General features: G+C 40.6%; 1 protein-coding gene across 3 annotated transcripts in view; it reads left to right on the forward strand.

Annotated features, from left to right (window-relative positions):
* The window catches only part of LOC140739384 (endoplasmic reticulum aminopeptidase 2-like), a 79,608-nt gene that overhangs the window by 47,610 nt on the left and 17,881 nt on the right, over positions 1-14,117 (forward strand). For all 3 annotated transcript variants that reach the window (XM_073067656.1, XM_073067647.1, XM_073067664.1), the window contains exons 8-12: positions 27-158; positions 2,668-2,799; positions 6,213-6,388; positions 6,507-6,586; positions 12,646-12,829. In XM_073067656.1, coding sequence (XP_072923757.1) covers positions 27-158; positions 2,668-2,799; positions 6,213-6,388; positions 6,507-6,586; positions 12,646-12,829 — 704 coding nt within the window. The remainder of the gene's footprint in view (positions 1-26; positions 159-2,667; positions 2,800-6,212; positions 6,389-6,506; positions 6,587-12,645; positions 12,830-14,117) is intronic.

Raw genomic sequence — 14,117 nt, forward strand, 5'->3', positions numbered from 1 at the left:
ACTCTTTATTTAACAATCTTTTTCAGGGGTATCAGTTTTTGGACAATTGTTTTATTGGAATGGGAAGAGATGCAATGAATTCCTCACATCCCTTATCTACACCAGCAGACAACCCTACTCAGATTATGGAAATGTTTGATGCCATTTCTTATAGCAAGGTATGTGGGCAGCATCTAAAGAAATGGAATGATGATGTTGGCTGACCTCCTTGCCTCCCTGATATATAAACACCAAATTCCCTGTAATATGTGAGACATACTGCATCTGCAAACTTGGGTGGGGGGGTTGGCATGACACTGTCAGTGGTCAGCGTAACCTGTTTTCAGTACCCGCTGCTGTCTGTAGGGATTTGGTCATTTCTGTCCGTGACTACTGGGTTTCCTCCAGCTGCTCACAAATCTTCCCACATTTCAAAGTTCCATAGATTAGAGTTTGTAAGTTGTGGGCATACAGTGTTGGTGCTGGAAGGATGGCAACACTTGCAGGCTGCCCCCAGCACGTCCTCAAACTGTGTTTGTTATGAAGTCCAACAACACATTTCACTGGACGTTTCCATGTTTCAATGAACATGTGACAAATAAAAATAAGTTTTACCTTCTCAAAACTGAGTGGATACAGATATACAGTATATTTAGCAGATATTGAATATTTTAAGGCTGTTTTCAGTGGAGTTTTGGACTCAAGATATCATCACATATGGGTGATCTAAAGGACCCACCATGATATGGAAAGACAAGCAGGTTTAAGGGGGGGGGGGGGGGGTCAGATAATCTACTTTGTTCTATTCTTATAAAACTGCATTGTATAGACTATATTTGTTTAAAAACAATTAAACTGCTTCACCCCCCCCCCCCCCAACACATGCACACAAGCACGTCAGTACATCAGAAGAGATTTACACCTGAGATTTAAACGATCTGTAATGAAGTTCGGCATTCTTCCATGTGCTGAATGTGGCTCAATGGAGCAATCGAGTCTCTGTGTCAGACGTTTGAGGTCCCGAGCCACCCCGTGGATTTGAGTGCAAAATTCTGGTCTGGCAATTATGTAGAATACCAAGTGAGTGCTATATTGTTGGAGGTAGAATATTTTGGATGTCAAATTAATACCCCATTTGCTTGAAGATAAACTGGGGAGACTTCTGCAAGATCTATCACTCAGTCAACATCAGACTGGCTTTATCTCATTGCTGTTTATGTGAACTTGTTGATGACAGATTAGCTAAATATTTCCTGCACTGCAAAGAATGAAGCCCTTGTTGGTCCGGGTTGACCGTGGATATTGTGTCCTAGTTGTCTATGTGATACGCAAGCCAGGGCAGTACGATATGGAGAGCAAGCTGCTGTCCATGCAGCAGGCATCCCCTCTCAACGCAGTTGATGAATTCAAGGGAACGGCAAAGATGATTTGGCACCAGTGGCATCATAAGAGTTGACAGTCAACAGGTCTGGATTGTTCCCTTGGGGTTTTCTCCCAAAGACTTTCCCATGAGTGGGTATAGCCGCAAGGAAGCAGAGATCAGAGCTTTCAGCTCCTAGATGGGCTGCTAACCATGGTTGATGAGTCCCATCTGCCCAAACGACTGTTTTTATGGAGCCAGTAATCCCCCTTTGCCTCTTCACCTGTCAGTAGTAAAGGTTACACCGTGCTTAGTAGCTAAGCCTCTGGTGAAGGCCAGGAACTAGACCTGTTGTCAGAGGCTATTTGAGATGCACAGCATAGGTAGCATTTAGTAGCTTATCCCCACTATCTGCCCTGGCTATGACAAGCTTAAGGAACAAAAGAGATGGCCCTTCTGTTAATGCCACAAAAAGTTGGCTTCAACAGCAAAGATGCCAAATGGTTGCAAGCTATTATTTACTGCAGAGGAATTCACCAAAACATATGTTCAAGGCCTTTTCAATGTTTTGAATATATTTTCCAGTTTTATATTTCTTTCTAATTTTCAACTTTCCCAATCACGTGTGAGTATAAATATTTTAATGTTATTAAAATAGATGGCAGGTTATTGTTTTCACTGTTTAAGAGATGAATTCTTATCCCAAATGGACAAGTAATGTCGAACCTTTAGCAATTTGACATGACTTTTAAGCTTAAATTTATAAGATTAAACTTGAGGTTAATCTTTATAGATAATTAGAGCTTTATTGTCATTGCCGGACAATGACCTCCAAGAGGACCTCAACCTTGTTGGAGGCTGCGTACCTCAATGAACCAGACAGCTACGTTGGTTGGAGTCAGGGCCTTGTGGTTTGGCTCTCAGTAGGGTCACCCATGCCAAACAATTCAAAGGGCTTGATGTTGCGGTGTCTGCCGAGGTTGGCAATTAGCTTGCAGACATTTCATCATCAACAACCACGCACTGAGGATAGCACCTCGACTGGCAGTGAAACTCCTGCAGGCTAATTGCCAAGACAGCTGACAGCTCAGAAAAATTTGTTACGGAAACAGCAATGAAGAATCGTTTTTTACAGATAGAGATGGAGGAACCTCATTGCTGCCCTAAGTGCCAATGGCATAACAGGCAGTGAATAAGTGAGGACAAGATTGCAGTGCTGCTCCATTCAGAGTGACCTACTGTTGTATTCAACTGTATTTGTTTTCAAATTTCAATGAATGACTTTATAGATGTTGTACGTAACTCATTGTCTAACTTGTTGAATGCAGGGAGCATGCATTCTGCACATGTTGAGAAATTTTTTGACAGATGAAGTTTTCCAATCTGGCCTGGTTCATTACCTTCAAAAATACAGTTATGGGAATGCCAAGAATGAAGATCTGTGGAACTGTTTGGCCGAGGTGAGTGTTTCTTCTGTTGTCTGTCAGCTAATCTGTCAATTACATAAGTGATAAATAAATTGAAGTGAAAAGGTGATTGTGATAAATATTAAATGCTTGATGGATTTCTGTGTATGCCCTTAAACTGTATGATCTAAATTAGTGTGTATTCTTTCTATCCTGAACACATGATTGGGTCATATATTGCAACCAGCTAAGGACAAGGAATTCATCAGGCAGTGTATAGAGAACCCAGGAAGGTTTTGTTCAGGAACTGAAAAATATAATATTGCAACCCATCCAGATGGTGTGGGTCCCAGCTCTTTACTTCACTCCTTCCCCTCTACACCTTCCCCCCCCCCCTACACAGTTTCACCTGTCACCACTTTCTTACCCTGACTCATCATTTTCCAGTCCTGATGAATAGATTAGGCCTGAAACGTTGACTCTACTCTTTTCCGTAGATGCTACCTAGTCTCCTGATTTCCTCCAGCACTTTTTGTGTTGCTTGGATTTCCAGCATCTGCAGCCTTTATTGTTTGTGCTGTGGGTCCTCTTTACGTCACCAGTCTGCTCATGGTGTGGGTGGGGCCTGTTCATTTGGGCTCATTTTAGTTGACAGTGAAGCAGACCTCACATGTAATGTGAAGACTATGAGTGGTCAGGATTAGAATCAGAGTCATGTTTATCTGCCAGATGTTCAAGACATTAACAAAAATATAAATTACAGTAAGAATATATAATAAATAAGCAGTGCAAAAAAAAGTGCAAAATAGTGAGATGGTGTCCATGGTTGATGGGTTCAGAAATCTGATGGTGGATTGAGTGCACATTGAGTGCCTGTTTTCAGGCTCCTGTACCTCCTATGTGTTGATAGTAATGAGAAGAGGGTATGGCCTGGATGGTCGGGGTCCTTTAAGGTGGATATGTCTTTCTGAGTCATCACTTTTTGTGTGATTTTTTTGAAAAGCTATAGTTGAATGAATCAGTATCATGAAAGTATGATTACTATGTGCACGGCACATCTTTGATGGCACTGCACGTGCCCAGGCTCCCCAGTGCATCATCACATCTAGCTCCTGTGATCAATATTGCAAATGTATCTATTGGATGCACAGTGCTCAGGTTTTTGTATCTACAAGCTACAGAATCCTTTACTCTACACTCTCCATTGAAATACTCTACACTCTCCATTGGTCTTCCAAATCTGTCAGCAGTCCTGAACTTTTGCATTCAACAGAACACGAGGTAAAGTCTGGGTCCTAATGATGTTTAAACACCCAAGTGTTCTAATCAGAACCACCAGGTTTAGCAATGAAATCTGGTCCATTCTATCTCAGCTACAGATTGCATGGAATCCTGTCATCTCCTTTAGATGGGAATAAAACACACAAGAGCCTAAAACTCAGATAAATCTACAAACACTAAACAGCTTTATAAAATTGCAAATAGATGCAATAATTTGTTAGATTTGTAGGAATTGCAGGTGCCTTTAGGAGTACAGACAGCTGTAGAATCTCTTGTGCCTCAAATGGTAATCTTTATTCTGCGAGCTTCAATCATTTCCCTTATATGGCAGCATTATCACCGTGCATGGAGATTCTGCGCCCAATCTGTTTATTTTTGTTTAATGCACCATATTGTGTTTTACGACCTATATTACAGGTCCTATCCTTCATTTTGTGTCGCTAGGTCACAGACACCCACTTTATTAGAAGATTTTTTAAACATTTTTTTAACCGGTAGTGTTGTACTGCTTACTTTTAACTTGTGTTGTAAATGCACCTTATTATTTTCTTAATTTACGAGTGGTAATATTACTTTGTGTGTGTTTGTGTGTTATATGTACTGTATCCTCCTGAGGAAAATTGCTTCATTTGGCAGTATCACTGACAATAAGCTGAATTTGAACTCTCCCAAATTGAGTGCAGTACTGATTCTGAAGTTAAGGTACTTGGCATTTCTAATGAACCAAAATACACTAATAGGATTTTTTGTTTGAATTCACAACTCAGATTGATGTAGACACTTGAAATACATTTCCTAAAAGTGGCCAAATCTAGAAAAATTTAACAGTCAAACAAACTATTTGAATTGCATGGCTAGTGTTACGAAAAATTTTAAAGGAATTTTTTGCCATTTCTTTTTTCAATATAATCTTGGAGCTGGGATTTAGATGAGCTTTTCTGTCTGCAAAATGTCTTATATGTAGAGTTTATATGAATGGCAAATAAAAATAATAATTCTGTTTTGAATTCTCCATACACTTATTTTTTATTTTTATTTATTTATTAAATTTTAGAAAATTACAAAGAATAAATGTGATGATATAATTCTCCATACACTTGTATTAAGGAAGACTTTAATTCTGGGGAATTCTGCTGCAGTAATTCACAAGATGTAGAAAACACTAAGATATGACCTTTGCCAAAATATTTTGTATTTATTGAATAATCTCAGTACAAACTCACACTCTAAGTTTTTCTTAAGCACCGGTATTTTATACACAGTTACGAACCCACATCTACTACAAATCTATTATAGTTTAACTACTAAATCATCTAAATAATATTGATAACTCAAAAACTTTGATGCTAAAGGAAGAGCGGAACAGAGTCCCATGGTGTTAAAGGGATTGTGGGAAGTTGATCTCTGGTATGTTGATGGGAGTGTGGAATCAGTACCCAGTGAGGCAGATACTGAACCATTGCAATTCATCAACAATCATTTAACAGATTGTCAGAAATCAGAGGTGCAGTTGTACTTGGGAGCCCTAATGCAGGATTCCTGAGGTTGACTTGCAGGCTAGGATATTAAAGTAAGGATGTAATATGGAGTGTTTTTAAAATATTAGTCAGACCACATTTGCAGTATTGGAAGCAGTTTTGGGCCCATATCTAAGAAAGATGTGCTGGCATTGAGAGGATCCAAAGGAGATTTACTAGAATGATCTCAAGAGTGAAAGGATTAACAAACAAGAAGCATTGGATGGCTCTGAGTCGGTAGTCAATGGAGTTTAGAAGACTGAGTGGGGTGGGTGGGGGAACCATCTCATTGAAACCTACTGAATATTTGAAGTCCTAGAGTGGATGTTGAGAGAATGTTTCCAATAGTGGCAGAGTCTAGGATCAGGGAGCACAGCCTTGGAATAGAAGGACATTCCTTTAGAACAGAGATGATGAGGAACTGCTTCAGCCAGATTGTGGTGAAACTATGGAATTCATTGTCACAGACAACAGTAAAGGCCAGATCATTGTGTATATTTAAAACGGAGGTTGATATGTTCTTCATTACTAGTGGCATCAAAGGTTACAGGGAGAAGGCAACAGAATAGAGGAAAAATAAATCAGACGTGATCGAATGGTGGAGCAGACTTGATGGGCTGAATTGCCTGATGTTGCTATGCCTTATGTCTATATGGTCTTTTTTTTTAGCAACACTACGCAGAGGAACATATAGACATCAAGGAGATTATGGACACTTGGACACTCCAGAAGGGAATACCAGTGATAATTGTTGAACATTATGGATCTTCAGTCAGGATACAACAAGAACGCTTTCTTAAGGGAATTCTCCCAGAAGATCCCTCATGGGCCACGCTACAATCTGGGTGGGTATTTATAATTTGCTAATAATAATTTTCTTTGTTAGAAGTGTGTATACATAAACACAGAAGTGTATATATCACAACATTTTAAGAATCAGACTTTTTATACCATCCTTTGCAGCTACATCTGGCAAGTACCACTAACTTACATCACAAGTGATTCTCAAGCAGTTGGTAGACATCTTCTGAAAACAAAATCTGGTAAGAATGTAAAAAATTACTTCCTTATTGCTTATTGGTGTTTAGGACAGCATTGAAAGTCCTCCATCTCTGTCTGCAACACACAGATATACAGGGATTCTTCATTGCTGTTTCTGTAACATTTTTGTTTTGGATTGTTAACCTTGAGTGAACCCCTCCAAACATGGAGAACCAGTGGACCACTCTTAGTCTGGCCTCTACCCTTTGATCTGTTTGCCATGGGTTACCTGTCTAAAAGTCAAAGCATAAAGCTCTGACTCCAGCTAACATAGTTCTCAGGGTCACTGAGGCACGCAAGCCTCTGAGCTCGATGTCAAGGTTGTGGTCCTCTTGAAGGAATATTAAAAGCTGTTATAGGAAAATAATTGAACTATAGAGGTCATAAAATCCGTTTCAATGTAAAACTAATTTCATTTCTTTTCTCACCTTAGATAGAATTTAACATAAGTATCACGATGTTTCGTTCACCAACATAGCTGCCCACAGTTTAGTCACCCTAACCTGTATGTCTTTGGAATGAAGTGAGAAACCATAGCACCCAGAGGTAACTCATACTTGTCAAGGGGAGAACATACAAACTCCCTACAGACAGCGGTAGGAATTGAACCTCAATCATGACCATGGCGCTGTAAAGTGTTACGCCAAATGCTACACTACCACAGTAAGTACGAACTCAGTAAGGGAGGCTAAGCACAGCTCCAATGCCATACTTAAGTTTGCTGATGACACCACTGTCATAGACCTTATCAAAGGTGTGATAAATCAGCGTGTAGGAGGGAGATTGAAAATCAAGCTGAGTGGTGCCACAAGACCAAGGAACTGATTATTGACTACAGGAGAAAGGCTTGGAAGTACATGAGCCAGTTGTCATTAGGTTATTTTTTTCTCTTCTGTTTAATGCATTGCATTGAACTGCTGCTACCAAGTTGACAAATTTCACGTCACATGCTGGTGATAATAAACCTGATTCTGAGGGGGAGAGGATCAACAACTTCAAATTCCTTGGTGTTATCATTTCAGAGTATCTGTCTTGGGTCCAGCACCCAAGTTTCATTACAAAGAAAGCACGGCAGTGCCCCTACTTAGAAGTTTGCATAGGTTCAGCATGACATTCAAAACTGACTAACAGATATGTGGTGGAAAGTATATTGACTGGTTGTATCACGATCTCATATGGAAACACCGATGTTCTCAAACAGAAAACCCTGCAAAAAGTAACGGATTCAATCTGCTCCATCACGGGTAAGGCCCTCCCAGCCATTGAGGAAATCTACATGGATCGCTGTCGTAGGAAGGTAGCATCCATTATTAAGGGGTCCCTACCTTACACTCCATGATCTCTTCTTGATATTGCTATCAGGAAGGAGGTGCAGGAGCTTCAGTACTCACACCACCAGGTTCAGGGACAGTTATTACCCCTCTACCATCAGGCTCTTGAACCAGAGGAGATAATTTCCCTCTACTTCACTTACCCCAACTCTGAACTGTTTCCAAAATCTAAGCTTTCACTTTCAAGGACTCTTCATCTCAAATTCTTGATGTTTACATCGACTGTACTTTTTTCCATACATGCTGCCTGGCCTGCTGAATTCCTCCAGCATTCTGTATGTGGTGATTGAGTTCAACTTGAAATTTGACAGGGAGAAAGTAAAGTCTGACTTAGTAGTAAAGGAAATTACAGTGGTATGAGAGAGGAGTTGGCCAAAGTAAATTGGAGGGAGATGCTGGCAGGGATGATAGCAGAGCAGCAATGGTGTGAGTTTCTGGGAAAAATGAGGAAGGTGCAGGATAGATATATTTCAAAAGTGAAGAAATACTCGAATGGCAAAATAGTACAACTATGGCTGAAAAGGGAAGTCAAAGCTAATGCGAAAGCAAAGATTAGTGGGAAGAGAGGATTTGGAAGCTTTTGAAAACCCACATAGAGCAACTAAAAGAATAATTCAGAAGGAACAAATGAAGTACTTTACTTTATTGTCACCAAACAATTAATACTAGAGCGTACAATCATCACAGTGATATTTGTTTCTGTGCTTCGCACTCCCTGGAGTACAAATCGATCGTAAATATAATAAAAATTTAAATTATAAATCATAAATGGAAAAGAGAAAGTAACTTAGTACAAAAAAACTGAGAGACAGGTCCGGATATTTGGAAGGTACGGCCCAGATCCGGATCCGGCTCCGTTCAGCAGTCTTATCACAGTTGGAAAGAAGCTGTTCCCAAATCTGGCCGTACGAGTCTTCAAGCTCCTGAACCTTCTCCCGGAGGGAAGAGGGACAAAAAGTGTGTTGGCTGGGTGGGTCGTGCCCTTAATTATCCTGGCAGCACTGCTCCGACAGCATGCGGTGTAAAGTGAGTCCAAGGACGGAAGATTGGTTTGTGTGATGTGCTGGGCTGTGTTCACGATCTTCTGCAGCTTCTTCCGGTCTTGGACAGGACAACTTCCATACCAGGTTGTGATGCATCCTAGAAGAATGCTTTCTACAGTGCATCTATAAAAATTAGTGAGGGTTTTAGGGGACAGGCCAAATTTCTTCAGCTTTCTCAGGAAGTAAAGGCACTGGTGGGCCTTCTTGGCAGTGGACTCTGCTTAGTTAGACCAAGGCAGGTCATTTGTGATATTGACCCCAAGGAACTTAAAGCTTTTGACCTTTTCCGCCTGCGCACCACTGATGTAGGTGGGATCGTGCGATCCACTACTCCTTCTGAAGTCAACAACCAACTCCTTCATCTTACTGATGTTGAGGGATAGGTTATTGTCTTCGCACCATGCCACCAGGTTACGAAAACAAGCTAGCAAACAATATCAGAGTGGACAGTAAAAGCTTTTTCAAGTATGTAAAAATAAGTTACGAGAGTGGATGTAGGACCTCTAGAAAGTGAAGACAGAGGAAATAATAACGGGATGAGACGGCATATGAATTGAATGAGTATTTTGAATCAGTTTTCACTGTGGAAGACACAAGCAGTGTGCCAGGTGTTGAAAGGTGTGAGGGAAGAGAAATGAGTGCAGCTACTATTATAGGGGAGAAGGTGCTCAAAAAGCTGAAAGACCTGAGGGTACATAAGTCAGCTAAACCAGAAGAACTGCACCCTAGGGTTCCTGTGGAGGCATTAGTAACAATCTTTCAAAAATCATTGCATGGTGCCAGAGGACTGGAAAATTGCAAATGTTACTCCACTCTTCAAGAAAGGGGGAAGGTAACAGAAAGGAAATTATAGACCAGTTAGCCTGACCTCAGTGGTTGGGAAGATGTTGGTGTCAATTGTTAAAGGATGAGGTTATGGAGTACTTGGTAACACAGGACAAGATAGGACAAAGTCAGCATGGTTTCCTTAAGGGAAAATCTTGCCTGACAAAACAGTTGGTATTCTTTAAGGATATTAGAAGAAGGCTAAATAAAGGGATTCAGTGGATGTTGTACATTTGGACTTTCAGAAGGCCTTTCACAAGGTGCCACACATGAGGCTGCTTAGCTAATTAAGAGTGTTACAGGACAGTTTCTAGTTTGGTTAGAGCATTGGCTGATTGGTGGGAGGCAGTGAGTAAGAATAAAAGGATTCTTTTGTGTTTAGCTACCAGTGACTAGTGTTCCAAGGGGGTCAGTGTTGGGGTCACTTCTTTTTATGCTGTGTGTCAATGATTTAGATGATGGAATAGATGGTGGTGTCAATTTTGCAGATGATATGAAGATTGGTGGAGGGGCAGGTAGTGTTGAGGAAACAGATAGCTTGCAGAAGGACTTGGACAGTTTGGGAGAATGGGCAATAAAGTGGAAAATGAAATCGTGTTGGAAAATGGATAGTCTTGCACTTTGGAAGGAGAAATAAATGAGCAAACTATTTTCTAAATGGGGAGAAAATCTATAATTCTGAGATGCTAAGGGGCTTGGGAGTTCTTGTGCAGAACACCCTGAAGGTTAACTTGCAGGTTGAGTTGGTGGTGAGGAAGGCAAATGCCATGTTAGCATTCATTTCCAGAGGTCTAGAATACAAGAGCAAGGATGTGATACTAAGGCTTTATAAGACACTGGTGAGGTCTCACCTTCAGTGTTGTGAACAGTTTTGGACTGCTCATCAAAGAAAGGATGTGCTGGCATTGGAGAGGGTTCAGAGAAGGTTCACAAGGTTGATTCTGGAAAGGAAAGTGTTGTTATACGAAGAATGTTTGAAGGCTCTGGTCTGTACATGCTGGAATTTAGAAGGATGAGGTGGGAACTCAATAAAACCTTTCAAATATTGAAAGGTCTAGAGAGAGTAGATGTGGGAAGAGCATTTCCCATGCAGGAATCTAAGACAGCCTCAGAATAGAGGGGTATCCATTTGAAACAGATGCTGAGAAATTTCTTTCACCAGAGGATGGTGAATTTGTTAGCTCAGGCAGCTGTGGAGGCCAGGTTGTTGGGTGTATTTAAGGCAGAGATTGATAGATTCTTGATTGGACGTGGCATCAAAGGTCACAGGAAGTGGGGCTGAGGAGGGGTAAAGAAAGGATCAACCACAATTAAAAGGCAGAGTAGATTCAATGAGCAAATGGCCTAATTCTGCTCCTATGTCTTATGGTCTTATAAAATTGGAAACTCAGAGGCATGGCATCAAACTCCAGAAACACAGCACAGCTTAAAACTCCAGAAGAAAAACATAACCTAGGACAACTTACAGACTGTGTTAACCCAGAGAGCATCAGGAAAACATCTTGAACAAAGACTGAAGAATCTCAGAACCTTCATAGGGGTGTAGGAGGTTGTTCATCCCATTAAGATGTGCTCCTGAAGGATTGGACCCAGGTGTGGGGGAACGGCAGAGTCACCAGGAAGAGACAGAAACAAGAGGCTAAACATCAGAATCAGAGTCTCAGGAGAGCACGTGAGTGACACCATGAGGTAACTCGCCCTCTTCGACCACAGTGAGCATACCAATAGAGCTCCAGGGGAGCAACACCATTGAGAATTGGATTGACCCATGATTGAATGGCAGAGTAGACTCGATGGGCCAAATGGCCTACTTCCGCTCCTATATCTAATGGTCTTCAACATAATGGCCAACCACAGACACTGACTGATTGTCCTCTTTAAATAATCACAGAATGCCAGAAACCTGTGACCACCTCAATCAACTTGACCAGATTAACCAAAAACTGAAGGGCTTAACCACTGCAATCTTAGTTAATAAGTTCAGGTGCTCATAAGCCCAAGAAGCTCAACGCTCTATGGCAAGCTGCCGGGTTCATGACAGGAGCATGCCAGTAAATGTAAATTCTCTTAGTTGCAGAGTCGCAGAACACAACAGCACAGAAACAGGCCCTTCAGTCCATCTAGACCATGCTGAACTATTCACATCCACCTACACCCAGAGCATAGCCCTCCATTCCCCTTCCATTCATGTACAGTACCTGTCCAAATTTCTCTCAAATGTTGAAATCAAACCCACATTAACCACATTCTATTGGTAGTTTGTTCCACGTTCTCACCACCCTCTGAGTGAAGAAGCTCCTCCGGATGTTCCTGTTAAATATTTCACCTTTCGCACTTAACCCTTGACCTCTAGATCTAGTCACACCCAATAGTGGCAAATGTCAGTTTGCATTTACCCTATCTGTGACTCTAAAAAAATTTTGTATACCTTTTTCAAATCTCCCCTCGTTCTCCTGCACCCCACAGAATAAAGTCCTAACCTGTAAAAGCTTTCCCCAGAACTGAGGTGCTCAAGTCCTGATAATATACTTGTAAATTTTATCGGCATTCTTTCAATCTTATTAATATCTTCCCTGTAGGTAGGTGGCCAGAACTGCAGACAATACTGCAGATTAGATCTCACCAGCAACTTGCACAACTTCAACATAACATCCCACATTGTCATTTGGTTTGTCAAGTATGTACAATTATGTTTACTGATTGCAATCATTAATCAATATTGATCTAACTAGATCACATTCAGTGGGAGGTAAGTTCACTGAGTAAAGTTTAATCTGGACATGAATGGCTGTTACATTGTATATGACACAACTGGTGGATGAGATACAATGATCTTCATTTAATCAATTTTACTTTAACCAGATCACATTGAACTAGAAAGTGAAGCACAGTGGATAAAATTTAATGTGGACATGAATGGCTATTTCATTGTACATTACGCAAATGCCAGCTGGGATGCATTGATTAATCTGCTCAATCAGAACCACACACTTCTGAGCTGGAAGGACCGGGTAAATCTAATTCATAATGCTTTCCAGCTAGTCAGGTACAGTGAAATCTTGATGTTGTTGTATTTATTATTGTATTTGTCATTGGAATTGTGATGTTTGTGGTGCTGTGAAGTTTAGTAATATTACAGATTAGCAACAGTAATGGAGGTACTATTATGTAACTGGATCTTCCTTGATATCATGTACAATAAGTAGCTACCTGTCATATAAGTCATTGCTGTAACTACATACAGTACCACATTCAATATCAGAGGAGATTTGCTAACTTAAACAATTACTTATTGCAACTTTGCAAAAGAGACTCAAAGGACCAAATGGTCTAATTCTGCTCCAATATCTTATGTTCTTAGACCAGGGGTTCCCAACCTTTTTGTATGCCATGGACCCCTACCATTGACCAAAGGTCCATCGACTCCAGTACTAAGAATTAGACTGTGACTCCATTTTCCTGTTCTGACTCCTGATTGACTTCATACTGATGACTAGACATTTTCCTATTCTGATCACCCATTACAAGCTTTGGCTAATTAATTAGTTAATTAATGCATTTATTTAAATATAGAGCTCGGAACAGGCCCTTCTGGCCCAACAAGCCTTTCTGTACAGCAACCAACTGATTTAACCCTAGCCTGTTCACAGGACAATTTACAATGAACAATTAACCTAATAGTCAGTACTTCTTTGGAAGGAAACCCACATGGTCACAAGGAGAATGTACAAACTCCTTGCCTACAGCGCCAGAATTGAAATCCAAATTCCAGAATGCTCAAAGCTGCAATAGCCTAACACTAACCATTATGCTACCATGGCTCTCTACATCTACCGTACAAATTATGGAGCTGTTGAAATGATACAAGTGTCCCTCATTGGAGTTCATAAGCATCACCTATTATTTTTTTCAGCCCTTTTATCTTGGCGGTAATTTAAGTGAGTGAGTGTTCACATAATGTGCCTCTTGGTTCATTTAACTGAAATTCTTTAGACACAAAGGTCTTGCCAAGAAATAATATAAAAAAATTATGTTCAGCTGTTGAAATGTAAAACTCAAAACAACTGGAGCAAACAACATGATAAAAGAGGATGCATAATCACCAATAGGTGATAAGGAATCAAAAGATCGTGTTACTGTGTTGGGTAGCCCCAGTGCCACAGGTGAAAGCTGCTATTCATTGGCAAAAGTTTACATCGTAGAACTTTCAAAGGTGTAAAGCAGTTTCCAGTAATTTACTGTGCCAATAAAAAAGGATAGATCACAACTGACATTACATCGGAATGGTTTGAACATTGCTTTGTTTCAGAAGTGAGAGCTCACCATTACTCTGT

This window comes from Hemitrygon akajei, chromosome 2 (genome assembly GCF_048418815.1).
Source record: "Hemitrygon akajei chromosome 2, sHemAka1.3, whole genome shotgun sequence".
NCBI classification, from domain to species: domain Eukaryota; kingdom Metazoa; phylum Chordata; class Chondrichthyes; order Myliobatiformes; family Dasyatidae; genus Hemitrygon; species Hemitrygon akajei.